This window comes from Zootermopsis nevadensis, unplaced genomic scaffold (genome assembly GCF_977971745.1).
Source record: "Zootermopsis nevadensis isolate Lab colony 2312 unplaced genomic scaffold, Znev_1.0 Znev_ptg000044l, whole genome shotgun sequence".
NCBI classification, from domain to species: Eukaryota; Metazoa; Arthropoda; class Insecta; order Blattodea; family Termopsidae; genus Zootermopsis; species Zootermopsis nevadensis.
This window is the reverse complement of record NW_028259176.1, coordinates 1,232,305-1,255,971: the sequence shown is the minus strand read 5'-3', so window position 1 is coordinate 1,255,971 and position 23,667 is coordinate 1,232,305. Positions and strand designations below refer to the sequence as shown.

The following is a 23,667-nucleotide window of genomic DNA, read 5'->3' as shown; positions in this document are numbered from 1 at the left end:
CGTGACTCTGACAGGAAGTTGACATATAGTTTCCCTCAAAGTGACATAAGGTTTGTCTCTCAGATTCCTACAGATCGGGAGATATTTGCCTTTTGAAAATTGACTTTCGAATAATTTCTAAAAATTTAACCCATTGACAGGGGCTTGCTCTGTTGTGGTAATTGTGTTGCAAGTGTGATAGCAACTTAGATATGAATTATGTGAACGTGTAAGGTGTGGATGTCTAGTTATGTGTGTGGGGTGTTCTACGGAGTGTAGTAAAATAGTAGAAATGTCGGCCGCAATCACATTGCGTTGATAAGAGTCTGCTTCCTGGAAAGAATATGTTATTTCCTTTTATCTGCTTCATCCCATTTCACATTCTCAGTTCAAGCTAATACCACAGAAAGATCTTCAAAACGTCAGTCATTGTGAATATGTTCGGAAGCAGATGGGGGGGGGGGGGGGCTCTGCAGTTTCACTCGTTTAGGAAGTGCGGTGATGAAGATCTCTGGCATAGCTATACCGGACAGTCTTGATAATAGTGGGTGTCCGTTCTCTGACCCAGGAGGGCTTTAAAAGTGTGCTGACCACGCATTACTTAGTTTGTATTTTCTTCATGTAAATCTGTAAAGTGATGTCAAAGCGGGAGGTAACGGGAATACTTGGTGATCATCACCGAGAGGGAGTTTCCAAACAGTCTTTAACGGGAGATGCGCAATAGCAGTTGTCCTATGATCGAAAAGTTTGACTTGCCAGTGATGAGATTGCTTTTTGTAAGTCAGGTAAGTGCAATGAGTTTTATGGATTGTGTGTGTTTTTCTGCAAGTGGTTTTCAGCGAATATTGCCGGCATTAATTTTGTTGGTAGTGTATTAAGTGTTGATTGCTGCATGTGCCAAAATGAAGTCTGACGAAGTGAAGTTGGTGTTGTTGAAGTACGGTCACCAGTGGGCTGGGTCGTTGGGTGTGTTATAGATGCTCGTGAAGTACAACCTGGTGGCAGAGGGGCTGTGTAGTGGCGACATATGCAATAATCGTTTATAGTGCTTCGTTCATTGAGCTGTAGTTTACGAAATCCCACCTGTTTTCATAAATGATGGAAGATATTTAGGTTATGGAAATGTTTATTAGTTGGTGTCTTATAGGTGATGTTGGTCGTATTTTTCAAATGACTCAGCTCGCGAGACATTTTCGCCCTTCTGCAAAATTACTTGTGAGAAATTATCGCGCAGGGAGAATGTCTGTGCTGAATTTGCGTGATGTCTTGAGTGCCAACATGAAATGTGACGAGGATAAGTTCGTGTTGGAAAGGACGTGGACGATTTCACTGGGTGATTTATAGGTAGACGTGCAGGTATTCAAGAGTTGTGTCTGGTATCAATCTGAGCAGTAACATAACGGCGACCGACAGGTTATGTGACAAATGTGCCCTAGGATGTAGGCGATGTAGATGCAAATTGTGGGCTACTTGTTTCATAGTGCTTCGTGCTAAGTTGATTGAGCTGTAGTTTATTGGGTGTGGTGTGATCCATAAATTATTTTATGATTTTTGAGGTGATGGAAGTGATTGGTAGTTGGTTTCTTATAGGCGAAGTTGGTAGCTCGTTTCGCCTTAATTTTTTTCTTTACTTCCTGTCGTTTTTAAAGGAGAAGATGTGTCACTAATGGTATTCACGGAATAAAGTTTGAGGTCTTCATAATTTTACAGTCTTTGGAGTGGTATTTCAGTCAGCATTTGGTTCGTCAGTGCCGTGTAGTGTTCGCGGACGGGCATGTACCTCAGGTGTATTGTCGGTAGATGACAGGACAGTTCGTCAGGGTGCGCACATATTGATCATTGAATATCCCTCATGCTCCGCCGGTGGCGGGATGTGTTCGCTGTTTTTCAGACGTTGCCGTCCCTGCGTGCGAGAAAATGGCGCAGCTCCTCTGCTGTTATTGTTTACTTCGGACGGCGTGATGGTAGGATGCATGGCCAGTCGAGTGCAGCTTTACTCTCTTATATTTCCAATGCTTGCAAGTTTATTTGAACTGATGTTTGTCATCTTTCTCCTGTGTGAAGTACGTAAAGTGGGAAATATTTTGGTTGCACGAAAGGCCGGATTAGTTGCCAGTAGGTTATTAATGTGGTGTAGAGTGCCTTCGTAGTAAGAATTAATACTGGTCTCTCAATGCGGATGTTTATTTCTGTACATGGTTTTGTTTCAGGTAGGCGTGAATGCAAGCATATGGGATACTTCAGCCGTTATGCAGTTTCGAGTCCATCATTACTACGGAGGTAGCAAGACTTTGCTCCGGTAGCTGACATGACCACTGTGCATGATGGACACAATTCATCAGTCGATGCGGTTGGGATGACCCACAGACTCGTGGTGGCAGCCTCTGTTTTTGTGACTTGCATGTGGAAATTCAGTAGCTGTTGATTTAACTTTGTGCAAGAGCTTATCGCAATGAAGAAGGTAGAAGTAAGCAGCTAGGGTTACAGGTTGTAATGTTGGTTATGTGGCCACCACACCACACCACACCACAGTTGCCCACTTTTGATTCCTAGTGACCAAGTATGGGGTGTTCGTAGCATGCCTCACAATGCCACAAGGAAGACCTCAGGCCCTCGTGCGATTATATACCTTGCTTTCCGAGGAGGTGTACTGTTATAGATTTAGTGGGAGTGCCTAGTCTGTCTCAAAGAGGAGTTTGAGATCAGGGGATGTGCTGAGTAGCAACTTTCATGTGAACTGTAGCTGTAGTGTGTGTTTACTGGCATCAACGAAGACATGGAGGACCAATTTGTCTGAATATCAGTGTTTCAGAAGATCAGTTGTGTGCGTGATGGGGAAGCAGCTTATTTGGAGTTGGAGTTGTGAAGAACCAGACAGAACGAAGCACCTGGAGTGTTTGTGACTTGGATAAGGAATTGCATTATTCAGGTATGTTAGAGAGTAGAGTTTCTTTGCATTCCATAGATCTTTCTTAGGACTAAACCATGGGATGCAGAGCAAGTCATTTCATACAGTAAACATAAACTTCAGGACTTCATTCAATATACTTTTGACACAATTACAAGAACGTGTTTCACATATGAATGTACATAACCTTCAGATTTTGCAATTCAAGTATGAAAGCTAATTTCAGTGCAGGCTTGAATACATTTATATCACAATTTAGAGTTTTAATTGTTGGTTGGTGATTATTAAATAACTTGACACGTGTAAAGTACACTCCTCTTTGACATTTAGCAGGGTTTACATCTTGTAATTAAATTATGTACATCTGTATTTCTTTTAAAATTATCCAACTTTTCCACCACAAATGATAGCAAGCAGAATATAAATTCACTTGCAAGTGGAAGTATATTAAATTTACGAAATTATTCTCTATAAGGTAAGCAGCTTTTGACACCTGCCATTGTTGTGATTATTTTCTTTTGCATGTAAAAAGCCTTATTAGTGTGTGTGATAAGGAATTGCATTATTCAGGTATGTTAGAGAGTAGAGTTTCTTTGCATTCCATAGATCCTTCTTAGGAGTAATCCAAAGGATGCAGTACAAGTCATTTCATACAATAAACATAAACTTCAGGACTTCATTCAATATATGTAAACCTCAGTACTTTTGACACAATGCAAGGACGTGTTTCATATGTGAATGTACATAACCTTCAGATTCTGCAATACAGGTATTAAAAAAAATTACAAATTAATATACATAAACCTCAGAATTTTAAATAGAAATGCAAAACCACTTTAAATATAGATTATAGATATACATAAAACTGAAGAAATTTCAGCAGAGGTGAAATAAACTGCAGAATGGAAAGTGTGAGTGATGAGGTGACCTCTCAATGCACGCTTGAACACCTTTAAATCATTTAGAGTTTAAATTGTTGGTGGAAGATTATTAAATAACTTGGTACGCGTATAGTACGTTCCTTTTTGACGTTTATTAGGGTTAGCATAGACTATACAAAAATTATATGCTTGTAGTTAATTTTTATTTCAGTGTTGTTGAGATTTGTCAAACTTGTTTCCACTTGCAAAATAAAAGTCTAGGTGTCCATGAAACCCAAAGTTTCTGGAAATAAATATGACATGCGCCCTGATGTGGAGAAAAGGTGTTTAGAGTATTACAGTAAGTGCAGTACGTGAAAGTATTATATCAATGCCGCATGGAAGTTACTGTAACTAAAACATTTGACTTTCCTTAGTCGTTATAACTTGAAACTGTCGCTTGTGTTTTCCAGGTCGTGGAGACAGCATCTAGTGCTCAGAAGTCAAGCACGACGGATCCGTTCTACCGTCGTCAGTGCTGGGAAATAATTTGCTGTTTCTTGGTGGCATCCCTGAATTTTAATGATGATGAGAATAGAGTGCAGCAGCTTTTCTCCTGTCCAAGGTATATAAGAGCAGTTGGAGGCAGAAGATTATTGTCAAACTAACCTCATTCTTGATATTAAAATAGTGTACAAAATAAAAGATGTTTTTCCAGCCTGATGGTACTAACATGACATAACAGATTGTTAATCACTGGCTTTTCTTCGCAGAATTGTAAGCGAGTCCCAAGGCAGTCCATGAGGCACTGTTATAGACTTTTCTCTGAGCACCCAGAACTCATTATTTACTGGTACAGTGAGCCCGTTAGAGGCTGTATCACAATTAGTTTGTGTTTAGTATCCTGCCAGTACCAGGAGGCTTCTACAAGTAATGTATTTCTTTGTCATATCATAAACCCAGTTTTCCCATTTGCTCTGTGCCTCTTACATCAGTTGCTGATTTAGGAAGCAGCTACTGCATTGGCCACTGCTGTGACCATTGAACATTAGGATGTGAGTGTAATTATCTGTACTCATTGTGATTCGCTGTTGCAGTTTTGATGATCCACATGTGGAGATCTCCGCAGTCCATGGGATTCCGTTCAGATTGCAGGACAAGCAAGACAGAGCCACTCACCAGATGGCAGTCACAGGTAAGTTCATCCATTTGAGTAAATTGTTTAATAAACTTCTTTTCTGAATTACAATGCCATTATTGAAGGAAGAAGACCTTTTGTCCTGAAAAGTAGTAAATGGTTTTAATGAAATAAAGAACTTGTCTATTTCTTCTATTGAGACTACAAAGAAACAATGAAGAACGTGATTTTTCTTTGCCAGTTTAAGGAACCACATTTTGAGGCTGACCTCCACATAGTTCTATAATTGAGAATGCATGGAGTTTACCTCCATGCTCCCACTGCCTCATGGCATTGCGCTTAGTCACAAGGATAACTTCAGCTGATATAGCGAACCATTAAATGTTTAAAAACCATAATCGGTGTTGGTTTTCTGTAAGTCCAAGTGGTGTTAGAACCCAAAGACCACTGTGAGAACCTGAAATCTCTCTTAAAACCACATTTAGTACGTGAACTTGTTGAAAGCGTCTGCTTCATATCTGGAACAGCCAGTAAGGCCTGTTGTGTATGTTGGTAGGTGTGTTTGTTGCTGCAGCCATGAAAGAGTTACGACGGTGTTCCTTGTGTGTCACTGCACAATGGTGGCGATATCACAGGCAGCTGGTGAGTTCAGTTTTATAAATTTAGATTGTTCAACATTGAAACAATTTATATTACTGTTGGTGAAGTTTCCACCTTTGCTTCCAGAAGGCATTATAAAGTGGCATTACTGATGGTGATATGGAAAATAAATCTAATTGATACGGCTACCTCTTGCCCCTTGTCGGTTGAATTCACCTTAGTAGTAGAAGTGCTACAGATGTTGGCTGTGTTGTAGTGGCTTGCCATTTCTTAATCTTTCATTTACGTCCTTTCTTTATGACATCAAAACAGGCGAACCTGAAGGGCATGGACCGACTGGTGTTTATAGACTCCCTTGCTGTCATAATGGGGCACGAGGAGAGGGAGCCGTGTAAGCCGGGACACCTGGCACTTGTTCCTATCTTGGAGACAGCGATCAACATCCTCGGCTCCAGACAGACGGCAAGCGAACTGTTCGTTAAATATCCACTGAATCAGTGGCAAGGGAAGTTGCGTGGGACTGACGTGACGTGTGTGAGTTGTAGAGTTTGTAGTTGCAGTATTATGACGTGTGAAATAATGGCCCACTTGGCGAATGTTTTAAATTTGCTGGGGAGGAGGAAAGAAAGGCTCCAGTATGAATCTGTGAGCGAGGGAGTTAAGAATTTGTCAGGTCGCTGGTTGTGACCCGTATTTAAAGTTAACTTGTGAATGGGTTTGTAATGAACTTGACAGAATTTGTCTTCTGAAAATGGAAGGTCCTTGTTCATTGGCTAAGGTGGGAGTGTTAACTGCTTGGTGAAGTAAAACTGTGTGTTCTTAGAAGAGTGTGATGTCTTGATTTCTTGAATGTGAATGTATTTTCTCTTTCTGGGAGTAGCAGATTACGAGAAACAGAATGATCCTTCAGATTCTACTGAGCACCACGTGATCCGCGTACTGCCAGCCAGAGAAGCGTTGAAGTACGTGCGGCAACAGTTGGCAGACCGACTTGATGTCAGAAGATTAAACCTGCTGGGACAAAGAAGGAACCTCGTATCCGCAAGAGACTGATATCGGTCTGAACCAGGCATTCGTTGTGTGAGTACATGAGCATTAGAATGTATTTGATGTGGTTGTTGTGTGAGAGAGATGAGTCTGTCCAATTTTATTAGGTACTTTAGATGTTGTGACTGTAAGTGTGAGAGTTGATATGTTGAAAGACGTAAATGTGGTGAGGGATTGGCATTATTGCAGTATCTGTGGTACGCTAGAGGCATTCATGATATTGTTCATAGGATATCAGAATGTGAGGTTTATTTATCCTTTTTAGACGAGGGTGGTGACTATTTGTGATAAGGTTTTGTTACATGTGAGATGTGTGCAGTGCTGAGGAGCCTTTAATGTGGTCTGTTTACTAATTAATAAGTGAGCATTTGCCAGTGTAAGTAATTTAGTTTTGTGCACAGTGAGCGGAGCTGCCGGGATATTTTCTGTGCTTTTGGTTAATTTTGAGAGTTTGCTGTGTTGAGCAAGGGGATCGGTTACAAAACTTGTAAGTTTGTGGTGTGGTATTCGTTATGAATTTGGATTTGCTTGCAAAAATGGAGATGACTGTCAGAGGTTCCATTTATTTGAGACTTAACCATAAGTTGAGAGTTGTCAGGTGTCAGTCTCATGGACATGTGATGAGGCTCAGTATTACTTCTGGTATATTTCATGGTTGGGGGTGGGGATGGGATTTGCATTAGGATCGAGGAGTGGTGTGGTTGGTTGGAACCAAGTATAGAAAGGCAGTGCCACTTATGTGGGTCACAATGTACCAGTGCTGGTGTTGTCAGGATTGTTATATTATGTGTGTAAAATGGTTGTGAAGAGTTCTTGGCTTAGGAAAGACTAATTTGTTAGTCTTGTCAGTCAGATTGTTTATAGGAAGAATGTAGAGTTATTGACTATTTAGTTTGGTTAAAGATTGTTGACCTGGAAATGAAATGATATATGATGTCTGTTTGGTGTTCGTTGACCACCTTGGCTGCTCCCTCATAAATATATTTTTACATAACCCCTCCTTCCTCTCATCTTGGGCTCCCATATCGCACCCACGAAACCCTCAGTTATTTTTTTTAGAGGGCAGAAATCAGGAAGGAAATGCATACAATACGAAACCCGTGTCTCCCCTCCTTTCATTTCTAAAACGTATTACTACTGTAAGAATCTGTGCTGAAATGGAAGGGAGAGGACTTTAAGTGGTACAGCTCTTTTGCAGGATGTTTGTTAAAATATTAGATGTTCGAGCCGTCTGTGAGTGAAGATTCCTTTGCGTATGATTCTTGGAGGCAGAACGTAGCTTTGTTTGTTGCACGTTTTATTGATCTTGTTATTGGGTAGTCAGTCAACATACGATGACGATGTTGAAGGGGTCCCGGGATCTTAATAAACATTGTGACCACAATCAGAAATTCTCATGCAGACATGCTGGCAATTCAGTAATCAGCGTGCACTAAAACTCATCTCGTAAAACTGTTTATTGACGTAATGTCAGATGCAAAATATTGTTTTGTAGAATTGCTTTCTTTATTTTGTTGTGTTTCTACTTGTTAAAGTTGTTACATTGAGAGTGCTGCTGCTGGTGTCATGGAGAGATGTTTCCTCAAAGTAAGAAATTTTTGGTGGCTCTCCTTTACTTAGTGGGGAATCCCCATGTCCACAGTACAGAGTGTCTAAGTATTTGCGACCGGGTTGGTGGCCCCAGCACCCTGCCAGTTTCTTTAGCACTTACAGTCATCCTTCCATCATGTTATGTGAATTGGGTGTGGAGCGACAGAGAGAAGGCAGGCAGTTGTCTGCTGGTTCTGTAATTGCTGGAAATGTGACCATACGAGTAACCAAGACTTCGAATAAAAATCTTCCCCAAGATGTGGGCGTAGGTGTGCGGATTGTTTTAAAAAGGGTAGCAGAAAAATTGAACGTAGTTTAGCATAATGAATGGCGCGTTGCTTTGGTTAACAAGGAAATGATCATTTTTTTTACCGTAGCCGAAACAAATTATTTACGAACACACAGTCACGAAGGTCATATTGAACGGCTTTTCGCGTTTGCTTTACTTCATCGTTTTGTAGTCTGATTTGACTTCGTTTGTCCCCACCATTTTCCTACGTAATACGACCATAATTCGTTGCGTTGGTTACGTTACTGGGGGGGGGGGGAAAGGGTCCCTTTGTAATTTATGAAAGTGACATTTGACAACTTCCTGAAGCGTAGCCTAGAACGTTTGTACATTGGCCGACAGAATTCGTGTATTTCTACATTGTTTTGAGGTCTTGTTCGTCCTCGTAATCTTTAAAAAACAACTCAGCTCAATTTGAATACTAAGAAAAGTGTTAAAACTAGTTACTACGTGTTTGTCCAGGAAGGCACTGATGTTTTGTAGTTGGTAATATTACCAGTTTGTTACGATTCTAGTGAGGCAGTCAGAAAGGGAAAGAATGAGCACGGAAGTTGCATATGGCAGATTAGATGTTTGGAAGAAGATGGCAATAATGATGATGACAGTAATTGCAGTAAACTTGTCTTCGCGATGTGTGTGTTACTTTTTCTTCAGAATCGTCACCTTTACTCGGAACACCTGATGTGATCTGGATATGCCATTCTGGTCGCTGTGGTGTGACAGCAGATAGGTTGCGGTGTTTAAATATCAGTGTTGTAATGCAGTTTGGAATAAGCAGGGTTCCTAATGACGTAGGATGTGGAAAGAGGCAACTCCATTCTGAATGAACCTGGTTTCATGCGGAATGTCACGGACATTGCACTTTGGAATTTCCTGGAAACTCGGCTATGCTGTCAGAGGAATTTTGCACTTATCTTCATCCAAGATCGTTTCCTTCCACACAAGAGACTGAGCTACTGTCGCAGTTTAAAATATAAGGTGACATTTTCATTGATCTGTCTTTTACATGAACATTTGTCATTTCAGAGTTGGTGACCTTGAAATAATGACTTTTTGTACAGACTGGATGCAGCGGCTTGTCACCGTTTAGATTCAGCTGTAACGAGTATTGCCCAGGTAAATGTTAGGTGGAGGGAATATGTTGTTTGTGGCAATTCTTACTAATATAGAATATCGCAAGTTCTTATCTATTAAAAGAATTATTAAGAAATCTGTGCTCCTGCCCTCCACTCTCTCCGTTTTAGTTTTGATTAGATCGATCATTGACAGTGGACGTCATGGTCTCTTACAATTGAACAAAGTTTGAGATAAGGGATTCCTATTTATTATTAATGTTCATCACATTTAATGTTTTCGTCTGAATTTGTGAACTCTTGTAAGAGAATTAAACTTTTTTAACACAATTTCAAGTAACATTAGATTGACTTCTGTTTGTTCACGGCAACATTGATAATAAAAGAATATTCCAGTAGGCAATTAATATTTTAAAGGAATGAAAGGTGTTTCGTATCCCAGAATCTTAATAAAAATTAATGGATCTTAAGAAGTGGGGTTTATATTCTGAACAATAATTCTAACACTTTACATCTCTTGATACATGGACATTATTAAAGCGTTTTAGGGAGCTGAAAGAAATTTTTATTCCGGATTTAGAGGAATAAATATCGAAGAATCTCCCTCTCATTATCTCCTACATCAGCAGATTAAATCCGGGGAATGCTTGCTATTATTGAGTGCAAAGTATTTATGGGTGCAAAACGTGGTCTTTCACATTGAGGGAGGAACATAGACTGAGGAGCTCTGAGAACAGAGTGTCGAGGAAGATGTCTGGACCCAAAATGAAGGTGGGACGGATAATAGAGAAAAATGCATGACGAGCTCCTCAGCCGATGTTTTTAGGGCGAGTTGAAAGTTTACAAGGCCTGAAGGGAACACCTCGGCGTAGGTGGGAAGATAACATTAACACGAATCTTACGGAGATGGGGTCTCAATGGAGTGAACTGGATGCAACTGACTCAGGATAGACCCCGGTGGCGGACTTTTGTGAACACGATGATGTACCCGACAGACATTAAGGTGGCTCATAAATCCTTTGAAAGGGTTACAAAGTTCAAATATCTGGGAACAACAAAAACGATTCAAAATGATGCTCACGACGAAGTTAGGAGGAGACTAAATTCCGGAAATGCTTGCAACTTCTCAGTCCAAAATATTTTGTCTTCCCGTCTGATTTCTAAGAACCTGAAAATTAAAGTATACAAAACAATAATCCTGCCTGTTGTTTTGTATGGGTGCGAAACATGGTCTCTCACTCAGAGGGAGGAACACAGATTGCAGGTGTTTGAGAATCGGGTGTTGAGGAGGATATTTGGGCCTAGGAGGGAAGACGATGGGGCGTGGAGAAAACTGCACAATGACGAGCTTAAAAATCTGTACTCCTCCCCCAATATTGTCAGGCTGATTAAGTCGAGAAGAATGAGATGGGCTGGGCATGTAGCGCGCATGGATGGGACAAGAGGTGTGCACCGGGTACTGGTTTGGAAGCCTAAAGGGAAGAGACCGCTGGGGAGACCTAGACGTAGATGGGAGGATAATGTCAGGCGGGATCTATGGGAGATAGGATTTGAAGGAGACTGGATTTTGTTGGCCCAGGACAGAGCTTTGGTTAGTTCGGTGATGAACCTTCGGGTTCGGTAAGCCATCTAGTTAGTTAGTCAATCGGTCAACGACATGGCCAGCTTCCTTATTAATTATGATTGTCCCAGTTGTCGCTGCTCGCAACAGTTACCTTCGTTACAACTAAAGGTACGACATTTTATTTTACATCCATTGTCCTAGCACTGTGCGAGATTATGTCAAGAACTTCTTTACAGTTCGTGTACTGATTAAGTTACAAGTTCACGCTGCAACCTGTAGCAACTAGATATCCCACCCGATATGTAGGACTGTTTGTAGTGGCAGCGTGCTGCAATGGAGTGCGATACTGGCCGGGTTAATACGACCCACACAATCGTATGTCCCAGTGACGCGTTAAACCACGGAAGACATTGTAAAGAACCTTGACTTAATCACATTAACGTATAGATGCTTCTGGAGTGTGTGCCCATAAGAATAGCAGTAACTTGGGTGTTCTGTTTTAATGGATTTATCTGAAATGACATATGGGAATACCTTCCCCTACAAGCGTTGATGGGTACCTCATTCAGGCGTAAGCTCCCAGTCTATTTGCGCAAACGCAATTATGACAGAAACAATATCTGCTGTGGAAACCTCAAATCTTACAATATAGTTCTGGTTTGAGGGGGTAAGTAGAGGATTACATGACCTACGAAGCTAAGATGCTAGCCAAACCTCGACTGCTAACACTTAATTGTTCATCATGGAAGATAAATTACGATCCAAAAACTCAACTACCAAAGTTTTAACTCCCCTGACCCCCATCCCGGAGTGGGATTTGGCCAACACTTTTGAAAAAGTCACGCTTTGCCACTGTGGGAATTCCTTTTCGAAATTTTTTGCTCAGAATATAACTTTTGGGCCAAGCTGGTGCGGCATTACTTTTCTCTCTTTAACTCCCTCTGCATTTATGATCTCCTCCCTCCCCCCCCCCCCATCTGGACACATCACATCAACTGGATGCTGTATGGACGTAGAATACCACACGGCAAACACGTACGTACTGTGGCAAAGTCCGTCATAAATAAATATGAATCTGCCTTCAATGTGTGGATAATGGCAACCCATATCAACCTTCAGACATACATGAATGTACAAAAGAAATGTATCTAATCTCGATCTTATGTGTACATGATGCCTTTTATGTTGATTTTATCATTTTGTTTTCTATATTACTCCATATTTATTAATGTTTTCTTTAAATCATTGCTTTACAGACTAATATTGAACATCAGATGAACCACGCCATATAAAAAACAATACCTTCGTTCTAATATATAAGAGTAATCTGATAAGAACATCTTTCATAAACTGCATAACATTGTAAAGGATTGTAATTCGAGTTTTAAATTTACCAATCTAATTTATACCTGAAGACGGTTAAATATAACCGAAACATGTCGTAAGAGACGTTCCAATTTGTAAATCGATCATTCGATGCGGAACGTGAAATGATATTTTAAATATTTTATATTTTATCATCTTATTAAAAATTGTGATTTGACGGCAAATATTAAAACATTTATCAGTGTTGTTTTGCATGTCTTACGTTTGCACAAACTTGGTGACTATGAACTGTCTGCTGGATATATGATTGATTTCTTAGTTACCTAACCAGCAGACATTCGCAAGTACGTTATTCTGAAGTTTTGTCATTTCCTTTTGATTTATTGTCTGGTAACTTTCAAGGATCTGTATTAGGACCTTTGTTGTTTAATGTGCAATGTCATTAAATTGTAAGGCCATAAAGTCTCCTCAATATAGTTCTTTACTTCGAAAGGACGCAGAAAGCTTAAAGAATTTGAAAAATGTAAACTTCAAAAAATTTTGAAAAATTTCAAAATTTTTGGGTTTTGTGTTGTTTTTTTTGACAATTTCCAGCAATTTTAGTTTTTTCAAAAAAATTAAAAAAAATATGAAAATGTCGAAATTTTTCCCATTCTATACCTACCAGAAACGTTGAATGACACCCAGTCCATGCGAGACTCCGTCTGTGCAGCACCCAATCTCTGCTTCTCACGGTCTCGGCCCGGCTGGCCATGGGGCCTTTCCCGCGAAAGAGTTCCCGGCGACCGGCCGACCATTGTATCTGTCCCCTCTTCGAGGCCTGCCTCGCTCGCGGCACTGCGTTCTGAGCCACCCGTAAATCAGCAATCGCCGGTCGTCGGGGTCCGCAGGCCGGCAGTCGGCTCCTCGGCTGCCGCCAGAGGCACGGGCAGCCTCCCCTTGACAGCTCACTAACACTTATTTGCAAAAATATATATAAATACGTACATAAAAACGTATGTATGCATATATATATTATTTTTTATTCTTACCAAGTCGGTATCGCCGAGGGGTTTGTGGTGCCAAGCATTACAGAAAACTACGACGCACCGCCGGACATTGACTCGGAACTCGACCGACCAAGTAGCATGCACCGCACTCGCGCGCGCACACAGAAGCCACGGCAACGTACTTTATGTGATTTCTTATTATATTATGTTTTTACTCTTTTTTGATTCTACCAAAATTTCTTATTCTCTCAAAAATATATATGCATATTTATATACACATGCGTATTTATATATTCTTAATTTTATTCTTATGTAGTCGGTATCGCCGAGGGACTTGTGCTGTCAGGCAACGCGGAAAGTAGCACGCACCGAAGAAGTTAGCCAGTCAGATATTACGCACCGTGTGACTTTGACTCAGGCAGCCAACTACCGCACACAAACGAGACACGGTAAGCTGCTTGTACGTGATGTTTATTTATATTTTAATTTGGAGTTCCCCCCTTCTCTTATTGTTTCATTCTTCGCACTGCGTCGTACATGGACGGTCGAGCTCTGCGGATATGTCCCACGGTGCGTGGTAGTTAAGACAGTCGAGCAAAGTCCGTCATAAATAAATATGAATGTACAAAAGAAATGTATCTAATCTCGATCTTATGTGTACATGGGATATACGGATATCCGCACGTAGGAACGTTGAAACTTCGATATCAGCAGACGTGCGTGATTACACCAAACGCACTGATGATAATGTTTGGCATGTCAGTGGTCCCCAACCTTTTTTTTGCCCAAGGGCACATTTGAGAGTTTATGAGATTGTGGCGGGCACCAACCAATTAACAAAGCCAAATTTTGTTTTCTCTGGACAAATAAGATACGGACACCAAATAATACACAAAAGAACACGACGTTTATTGATACAAGAAACCACGCAATCAAAAATACGTACTTTTATAAGTACAATTATTATTACCCAAGTGGGAAGTCAGTGTGATGTTTGGCACTGCATTTCAGCGGCCAGTTTTACAAATTTGGGAGAGTAGGATGATGTTGCTGCTCGCAATCGTCAAGATGGGCATTAGTACGTGGAGAACTGTGCTTTGATTTTATAATGTTCATGGTTGAACGGCCTTTATTATTCAGTATAACCTCTTTCCGTATCAACGCGGGCACCGCGTTGGGGACCACTGTTGTACATTATTTCGCCCTCACATCTTCATCAGTTATCAGAGTGATTATTCTCTTGTAACATTGATGTCACTGTTAGGTCAAGGTCATGACAAAGTCAAGACAAGATCGCCCCAATAGTTTGCCAGATAGAGGTCTTTAAAATTCTCAAGGTCATACGTATTTATGCCAAACGGTGAATACCTGATTGACCATACTCATGTCAAAATGAGGTCACGTATAGGTCAAGGAAGCCACGACAAATTCGGCCCAATAGTTTCGTAGATACTGGTCTTAAAAAATCTCAAGGTTATATCTTCTCACCAATATTTCTGCTAGCCAGCCACCCTAGGGCCACACCCTTTACCCCAGGGCCACTACCCCAGTCGCACCCCTTCCCAGGGCTATCCCCTTCTTTGGGCCAACCCTCATGATCACCCCTACCCAAGATCGCCCCCCCCCCGGGACCATCCCCTTAGGATCCTTTCAGCATCACCATATCCTAGGAACCACAGCATCCCCTAGGACCCAAGGATTCCCTGATGAACTCCAGGGACACTGCCCTCTAGGACCACGGCAGGATCCCCGAAGACAATCACCTCTAGAATCCCCTATAACCCCCTCCAGGATTCCTCGGATTTACCAGGACTCCCCATGACCATCCTAGTATTCCCCACAGATTTCCTAGGATCCCCACCAAGGATTCCCTACCCAGATCTAGCAGAATCTGCCACCAAACATTTCCAACAGAATTTCCCACGGTCGCAACCCACGATCCCGCAGGATTCCCCACCAAAAATTCCCATATTATCCCACATAGGATCCCCAACCAGAATTCAAAACGAGGGGCCGCCACCCCAAAAAAATTTCACCCCCGCGCCCTAACCCCCGCGCCCTAACCCCCGCGCCCTAATCCCCGCGCCCTAACCCCCGCGCCCTAACCCCCGCGCCCTAACCCCCGCGCCCTAACCCCCGCGCCCTAACCCCCGCGCCCTAACCCCCGCGCCCTAACCCCCGCGCCCTAACCCCCGCGCCCTAACCCCCGCGCCCTAACCCCCGCGCCCTAACCCCCGCGCCCTAACCCCCGCGCCCTAACCCCCGCGCCCTAACCCCCGCGCCCTAACCCCCGCGCCCTAACCCCCGCGCCCTAACCCCCGCGCCCTAACCCCCGCGCCCTAACCCCCGCGCCATAACCCCCGCGCCATAACCCCCGCGCCATAACCCCCGCGCCATAACCCCCGCGCCCTAACCCCCGCGCCCTAACCCCCGCGCCCTAACCCCCGCGCCCTAACCCCCGCGCCATAACCCCCGCGCCATAACCCCCGCGCCCTAACCCCCGCGCCCTAACCCCCGCGACCCACGAAGGGAGGTGGAGGCCCAGGCTGTTTCTTGAGCGAGCAGAGGCGCGGACCCGGATCCGGACAATGGCCTGGGCGCCGGGCGCCTGGTGGCGGGTTCCAACGAACCGCCCGAGTCGGACGAGTCCAACTCGTTGGCTTTGCGCTCGCACGCTACGGAAAACAGAACCTTGTGGGCGAGGCGAGTCGTCCAAGTCTTTCGACTAACCGACCTGGCAACAGATCTTGTCTAGGGGATATAGCAAGAGCATAGTAAGATTAGGTATAATGAAAGGACCACTCAAAATTCGAAAATTGTACCATCAGCGAAAGCGCAGTAATTGATATGGAATAATACCGACAGGGGGGCTCAACCGCAGCCGCTAAGTGGTCATAGGAACTTAAAACAAACCTCTTAAAGCAAAATAATAACTTGCGCCCTCTGTGCGGGACGGCGCTTGTGGTGGGTCCCGATGTTCCCGCACAGAGGACGCTGCCGTTTATTTTATGTTTTTAAGCTTTGTTTTATTCTCTACGACCATTTACAGTCTGAGGTTGACCCTCCGTCCCGCGATTTAGTTTCATTCGATTAAATCATTGAGTTTTCGCTGCTCGTAGTATTTTCGCTTCTAGTGTTTTATTACTGGACGTATAATTTTATCTGCCCCTTAGTCATCTCTGCCGACGCGCGTTGGATGAGTTTTTCATCTTTGCCTTTCCCAGCATGCTCCGCGAAACTTGTTTCCTACGGACAAGTTGAGTTTTTTCCGGTTGTCTGTCTCCTGCTTCGGTACAGCGCGTATGTACGCAGTCTTTACGTAAGTTGGGGCTTCAGTCGGCCATTTTGATATTACGTCTCAGCTTGTATTTGGTTTAATTCTCGATTTATTCGACAGCCAAAGAGTTGTTGAAGGTTTCGTGGTGGTAGTACGAGGCTCTAAAGAATGCAGGCGATTTCGTGATATTGAAAATACTAACCGATTTTCTCTAGAAATTACAAACGTCTTTGAGTTAGATTTTATTAACCCTTGCACCATTGAAAATGTAATCCTGAAATCTGAAGCGAAAATAATAATAATAAATTCTTATTGTGTGGATTTCCACCTCTTTTGCCATTCACTGTACGTGTAATGTAAGCACAAATCGATGAAAATTGTAATATTGATTATAATTGACTCCTGGATTTGACCTTATCATAATGAATACAGATTTAACCTGGTCGGATAGATAACGACCCTGACTTATCGGCATTTCTGTCTGGCGGCTTTACAGGTGAATTACGTCGCTTTTCCATGGAGAAAGTGGAGTGATATAAGATCGTCTATATATTTTTCTCTAGGACTGTGACAACGCACATGCGAGAGTACATGTGTCCTGTTGTGGGTCCTCGGGTGCTACGTCCTGTACAACGCGAGCCTACTTAAGTCATTCAAGGTGAGTTGCATGAAATATTCCGTCCTCTGAAGTAGAGAGTTCTGAAAGTACGTTGAGAGAAAAACTTATATTGCGTGCTGTTACCGATACAACGTGACTTGGCCTACGTCACACAAGACAAGATGGCTGAAATGACGTTGCAATACTGAACTAAGTATTCTGAGATATTATTTTATTTTACGTTTTGATTGTTCTGTGATTCTGCCCACGCATTCCGTCTCCTTCTAGGTCAGTGGTAACAACCACGTGACACTCGTTCAAGACTTGAGGTTTACGGAGCGGTGAGGATGACGGCCGTTTACATCGTGAGGTCGCTAACACGACAACCCGAAAATTATATTACAGCAGCAGCGAACTAAGGACTCCCGTGAGTACAATGAGAAATTGTCAGATAATGCCCACTGATCGAGTTTCAGAGCGTACGTACAGAAGCGACGTAATTATAAATTCTTGTCATTATGTCTGCTTTGAGGTGATTGGCGGAGCCCTCTTCACATTCACGGTGATTATGATATCATCATTCTTCATCGCCGTCGTGAACCTCTGAACCAGAAGATTTTTCCACGTCTCGCTCCTGGACGCTGCTCTGTGACGTCGTCTGGCTCGAGACGTCTGAAACGATGAGGCACCTGTGAGCGATGGACTCGGGTGAGTACGGTGATGTATTATTTCGAGGTTGATTCAAAATTATAATGACTTTCGTAGATAGTGTTCTGTGGGAAATTAGAAATTAGTATGTCTCGACGGTAATGTAGTGTCTGAGTAAAACCTGGTCTACGTGGATGGGATTTCGCGAAGGTACCGATATCGTCAAAAATTAAAGAATGTTTGAAACCCCCTACGTACGGTAAGGAATCGAGTTCTTTTATGAGTTGGAAACAGAAAGGAAAAGTTACAGATCATTTGAGAATTGTTGATGGGAAAGATTGGAAAAGGAGAAAATGCAGACAATCGCAGAGACGTTGCGTGTCCGGTGATGGACACGCACACTTGCGGTATGAGACCAGTTTCTTGCGTCTGTCTTGTAAACATGTACGGCAGTCATCGTGTAGCTGACAGTCGTTTAACTGGTCAAGGCCGTTCTCTTCGTGTATAAACACAGAAATTTTAAAAACTGACTGGTCGTCCTTACTTCATTTCTGTTGGATAAATTTCGTAAGGAAATGCTGTTGGTGTTAGGTGGACCGAGTATTGCGTACGGAGTCTGTATTGCTTGGATTAGCCGTCTGCCAGGGACGCGACTAGTTTTGTGAGCTGTTTATTCCGAGAATCATAGTTCGTCTGATTAATATTAAAGAATTCAGTCCGTACCGCGAAGAAAACACAACACTTCACCATTACGAAGATCAACTGGTTAACGCTGTTTAAGGAAATGATCGCTGTTTATTCCGAGAATCATAGTTCGTCTGAATAATATTTAAGAATCCAGTTCGTACCGCGAAGAAAACACAACTCTTCAGCATTACGAAGATCAACTGGTTAACGCTGTTTAAGGAAATGATCGCTGTTTATTCCGCGAATCATAGTTCGTCTGATTAATATTAAAGAATTCAGTCCGTACCGCGAAGAAAACACAACACTTCACCATTACGAAGATCAACTGGTTAACGCTGTTTAAGGAAATGATCGCTGTTTATTCCGAGAATCATAGTTCGTCTGATTAATATTAAAGAATTCAGTCCGTACCGCGAAGAAAACACAACTCTTCAGCATTACGAAGATCAACTGGTTAACGCTGTTTAAGGAAATGATCGTTGTTTATAGTGAGAATCATAGAAAATCCATAAATATAAAAGGCATCATAATTAAAACACTTGGTACATACGTTGAAGTAAACTTTCAGAATTGAACTACTTGGTATTTAGCATTCTCTGTTGAAGGCTTAATGTACCGTTTACATACCTTTTTCTTTATCAGTATTACTTCGCCCCACTCGCTTGTAAATAATCTTCTTGAATCTCTTTCCCTAAGTGTTTTCAAGTTCGGATTGTCTTACAGAGTGAGAAACGAAGTATTACGCCTGTCTAAATCATCAAGAAATATTATAGGACTGTTAACTTAGTTGAAGCATCTCTCTCTCTCTCTGTCTGTCTGTCTGTGTTTTTAATAAGTTCCGAAGATTAGGATGGGTTGACACTCAGGTTACAGTAAATTGGTTCATCGATTCTCGACAGATTCTGACGAATTTAGGACCGCGTTCAGGTGTGTGTTGCTCTAAAATCCAGTCGTTCCTCAGCTCGAATATTTGTTGCGCCATTGAACATTGTCTCGAGAATAATAGCAAAACTTGAAAAAGTCGCTGTTTCCAGCACTTCGTGTCCCATTTAATAAGTTGAACACGTGTACGTGTTCAGTACGAGAAAGAAATTGCTGCCGTGTTTGAAAACATGTTTTAAGCTGGAAGAAACCAGCAGATAGTCTCAATAAATGCACCGCGTGAATGGAATTCTTAGGAATATTACACATTCTCCAACTTTGTCGCATTGCTCATATCACGTGTAACCATGGATTAAATTCCTTGTGGAATCGAATTCAGACAAATAATTATCTTTTTCTGTTATTTCGTGTCATGAACTGTTGACCTTGGTTGAAAGAGTGCGTCTTAATGCACTTCCATAAAATTCTCCGCTGTTCGTGGAGACGCTTTCAAAAAATTATGCAGTACTTGAAAGAATTGGCACAATGGCGGCGTGACCTGTTGATTTGACCCTAGGGATCCGTGTAATGTTTGCCCAAGTGCATGGTAACAAATTAAACATGTCTGTGCGCACGGGCGTAATATCGAAAGTCAATTTTGGAGCTACCTGCCTTGTCCAATGCCTAATCCATTCAGAATTTTTTGTCCTAGATGCATGCAAGTTTAAATTTATGGATATTCTTAATCGTGGATTTGTACTTTTAATACATAAATTAATAACGAGGGTCATGGCTGATAGTACCAATGGAAGGTAACAGATAGTGACATACAGTTAATATCGAATTTGACGAAAATCGGCCTGTGTAATGTTAGTAGTACGTGTTAGAAACGAAGAGTATTGACTGCGAATGGTTGTTTGGAAATGGGGGGCACGTTTTGACCTTAAGGTCGTATCGCAGGGCCGGTATCCAGCCGATATTCCAGCAAGCTTCTGGTAGCGTCGGACACCATCGTACATATACGTGCGTTCGACTGTGAGTTATACAGTAGCTGTGCATGGTCCCAGATCAAAATAACCCTTTAATGCAAATATTATTATTATTATTATATGTCCAAATTTCTGTAATAATCAGTGAGACTTTAATTTCTATTTTTATCGTATGCGTGTATGGCATTATTAATTATTTTAGAAAGAATTTATTTTATTGAAATGACACCAGATGCCATACAACTTTCTTTTTTAAATTTTACATGCTTTGCCATCGATATGACCATCAAAGGTAGTCTTGCGAATTTCTGAGGTGGGAGTTAGAAGCTAACAATAGGCTCAGCCAGTAAAATTATCCGCCTTGAATGGAAAGTTCAGCTTAGTGTTCACAAAATCCCGTCACTGGTGTCTTTCCTGAGCTATATTAATCCATTTCGCAACCTTGAAAAGTACTTCCGTAAGAACAATTTTAATATTATCCTCCCAGTTACACCTAATGTTATAGAATGTAACATTAATGCTCACCAATCTTTAGCCCTGAGGATGGAAGAAATATATTCCTCGGAAATATTTGTTACTCCACATGATACTTGAACGAATAATATCTGATTTCTTTAAATCCGGGTCGTATGAGTCATTACATCCAGACTCTATATCCTCTGCAATATGTCAATTTTAAAAGAGATTATTCTTGTTTAATGTTTCACGGACTAATCACATTTCTGTTCCTTGTTTGAGTCTCTCATATCTTTGTAAACTTTTCCGCATAAAATGATTATTATCCAATTTCTTTTAAATCGAATATTGACAAATTACACCCGTATCTGTTTTGCCAGAGCATGGGATTATGAACATGTGGACGTCATTCTCTGTTCCGTAATACGTCGTTAACTGGTCAGATGTTTACAGCAGGTCGCAGTAACCCCGTACCCGTTTAACCGTTGAGCACACTGGCTTGAACCTGGTGCTGTTGGAATGTCTTGGTGTAGATAGAAATCACTGTCTTCCTTTGATGTATGGTCCCTCATCATGCACGTAGTCTGTTTAATGATCGGTCAGGGTTAGTTCCACAGATCAGGAGAGGTGGGTAAGTAAACATACAAGAAATAAATATTGAGTTGTCCTACTCGATAGGTTTCGGGTTCGAATCTCTCCCCGTCGACAGACAATCGTTAGAGATCTTTCTCGTCCTTTTTAGTATTCTGAAGCATATTTTAAGACACATTAAATGTAGACAGCTATCGCTTTATTCAATGTAATTTCAAGTTCATATTTTAGAAGAATCATGCCATTTTATGGGGTATAACGGACAAAATTTTAAGACTAATAAATTGCCCGCTAAGAATGACGGCAAAAATGTAAAGTAGTAAACAATAATAATCATAAGAATTATCCGATTAGACCCAACATCTCTTAGCAGCGTTACCATGGCAACGGTTATTTATAAATGTTATCCCGTAAGGTCCAAAATCGCTTGGGAGCAAATAATCATAACCGAAAAATGTTTTATGAATGTCTTTTGTGATGTTGCGTCATCATAAGGGCCCACCATCATCGCTGTTATGATGGAGGTAGCAATATCATTTCCTAAACGTCGGTAAAATTAATCATCACAATCACCACAGTGAGAACAGGAGATAACAATTTACGCGCAGATTGAAGATGTAAGCACAAATTTCTATCTTGCGAGGCCGAGGCGTAGTGTCGTGACAGATAATACCCGCATCCCCCCCCCGAAGCTGCTTTTAATGAGTGCTTTTTCTATAATTAGTCTAGCATTTCAGAAAAGAGTGTGTTGTGTTTAGGAGATAACTTTCAACCAAGCTGTTTGTATGTTCTAATCAAAATAACGTTGACCATGAATTTAGAATCTTTTGTCTTCTAGTCTGATAAATAAAAGTTGTAAATATTAATGAACAACACACTGTTACGTTTAAATTTGGTTTGCTCTCATCGTAATTAATGTTAATATGAATAATATGGAGCTTCAGACCCTACATATAAATTCTTGTCATTATATGGGACATTCTGTCTCGTTTCAGGGGAAAGGCAAGTGAATCTTCGTGGTTCCGAGACTCAGAGGAGGATCTTCATGGCATTTTCACCCGTGCGGTTGCGTCTACACGCTCCGAGGAACCCGGAGTTCCGCAGCCGCTACCACCCGGACGCTGCACTCTTGTCGTGTTTCCAGTGTCGGCGGTCATCTCTCCGGCATATTTCGTTTCTACCATCTTTGCTGGCGAGTGAAACGAATTACTTTAATTTTAAATTAACACACGACTAACGCCTGGGGTGCAGGGGTTAAACTCCTTCCAATGTTCCTTAATTTTGAGTCTCCAATTAATGTTTTGCTTGTTCCATCCCTTGAGCAAAATGAATTCAGATTCTTTCTATTTACTCGTCTTCTTCTTTCTTTTCTTCTTTTTCGCCTTCTTCCTACCCTCAGAGGATAGACGGGTTAGAGTAGAGTTGTAGCTGCATGCATTCTTAACCACTAACAACATCATCGACCCTGCAGTCCAGCCGCTGCGCTGCAACGGAATATCAGCGGAATCCAGCAAAGACGCAGTTAGTTTGCCCACAATATTAGAAATGTTGAGGGTGTGAGGTCACAGACCATGCGTTAAGTTGCAGTGGTGGGATTTGCTAAAGCATATATAGAAGATATTGAGGATTTTAAAAAGTGGGGATTTTCTGTTTTGATGATCTGAGTAACGGTTAGCTTTTCAAGTTAAGTAATTTTGAGGTGACTTAAGCGTCTGCTAACACAAACTATAAAGCGGGGAAGATTTTAAATTTGGAAAATTTCATGGGGCTGAAAACTACATTATCGTTGTTTATTTACATAGCTTTGCCCTTAGATTACAATCATATTGCAGGACAGACGTACAGTCCAAATTTAACCACCTCTGACGCAGACAAAGTTCATTCAGTGAAAGTGATTGAGATTTTATAGTATCGTAGGCATCAGTACTATGACATTAAAGTGTGGATTGATGGGAGATTCACACTGAAATTAGGGACGAGACGTAGTGGACAACGAAATCACATACAAATAACATGTGAATAAAATAATACAGGCTTTTTGAAGCCGAAATAATTGAAACGCCGAAACTGAGATTTTAAATGAAGTTTTCAGATTGTTATATGTTCAAGATGTTATTTAATAAATAAATAAATAAATAAATAACTTGTACTTTTATTTTTTCCGATTGTAGAAACATCGAAAACTGTAACACTTGCT

General features: G+C 41.6%; 1 protein-coding gene across 8 annotated transcripts; it reads left to right on the top strand.

The window, feature by feature from the left end:
* Nucleotides 1–4,191: 4,191 nt before the first annotated feature.
* Nucleotides 4,192–22,891, top strand: LOC147871694 (transcription-associated protein 1-like). 8 transcript variants are annotated; one of them, XM_087360366.1, is made up of 10 exons: nucleotides 4,192–4,372; nucleotides 4,845–4,942; nucleotides 5,442–5,527; nucleotides 5,798–6,019; nucleotides 6,366–6,565; nucleotides 9,438–9,527; nucleotides 13,680–13,812; nucleotides 17,137–17,665; nucleotides 17,771–17,946; nucleotides 22,466–22,891. In XM_087360366.1, the coding sequence occupies exons 2-5, from the start codon at nucleotides 4,930–4,932 to the stop codon at nucleotides 6,414–6,416; spliced, it is 372 nt and encodes a 123-aa protein (XP_087216492.1). In that variant the 5' UTR covers nucleotides 4,192–4,372; nucleotides 4,845–4,929; the 3' UTR covers nucleotides 6,417–6,565; nucleotides 9,438–9,527; nucleotides 13,680–13,812; nucleotides 17,137–17,665; nucleotides 17,771–17,946; nucleotides 22,466–22,891. The 8 variants fall into 8 exon arrangements, with proteins under 8 accessions (XP_087216492.1, XP_087216494.1, XP_087216493.1 ...); XM_087360368.1 differs by lacking the exon at nucleotides 5,442–5,527 and having other exon boundaries at nucleotides 5,798–5,947; nucleotides 6,369–6,565; XM_087360367.1 differs by lacking the exon at nucleotides 5,442–5,527 and having other exon boundaries at nucleotides 4,193–4,372; nucleotides 5,798–5,947.
* The last annotated feature ends 776 nt before the right edge of the window (nucleotides 22,892–23,667 follow it).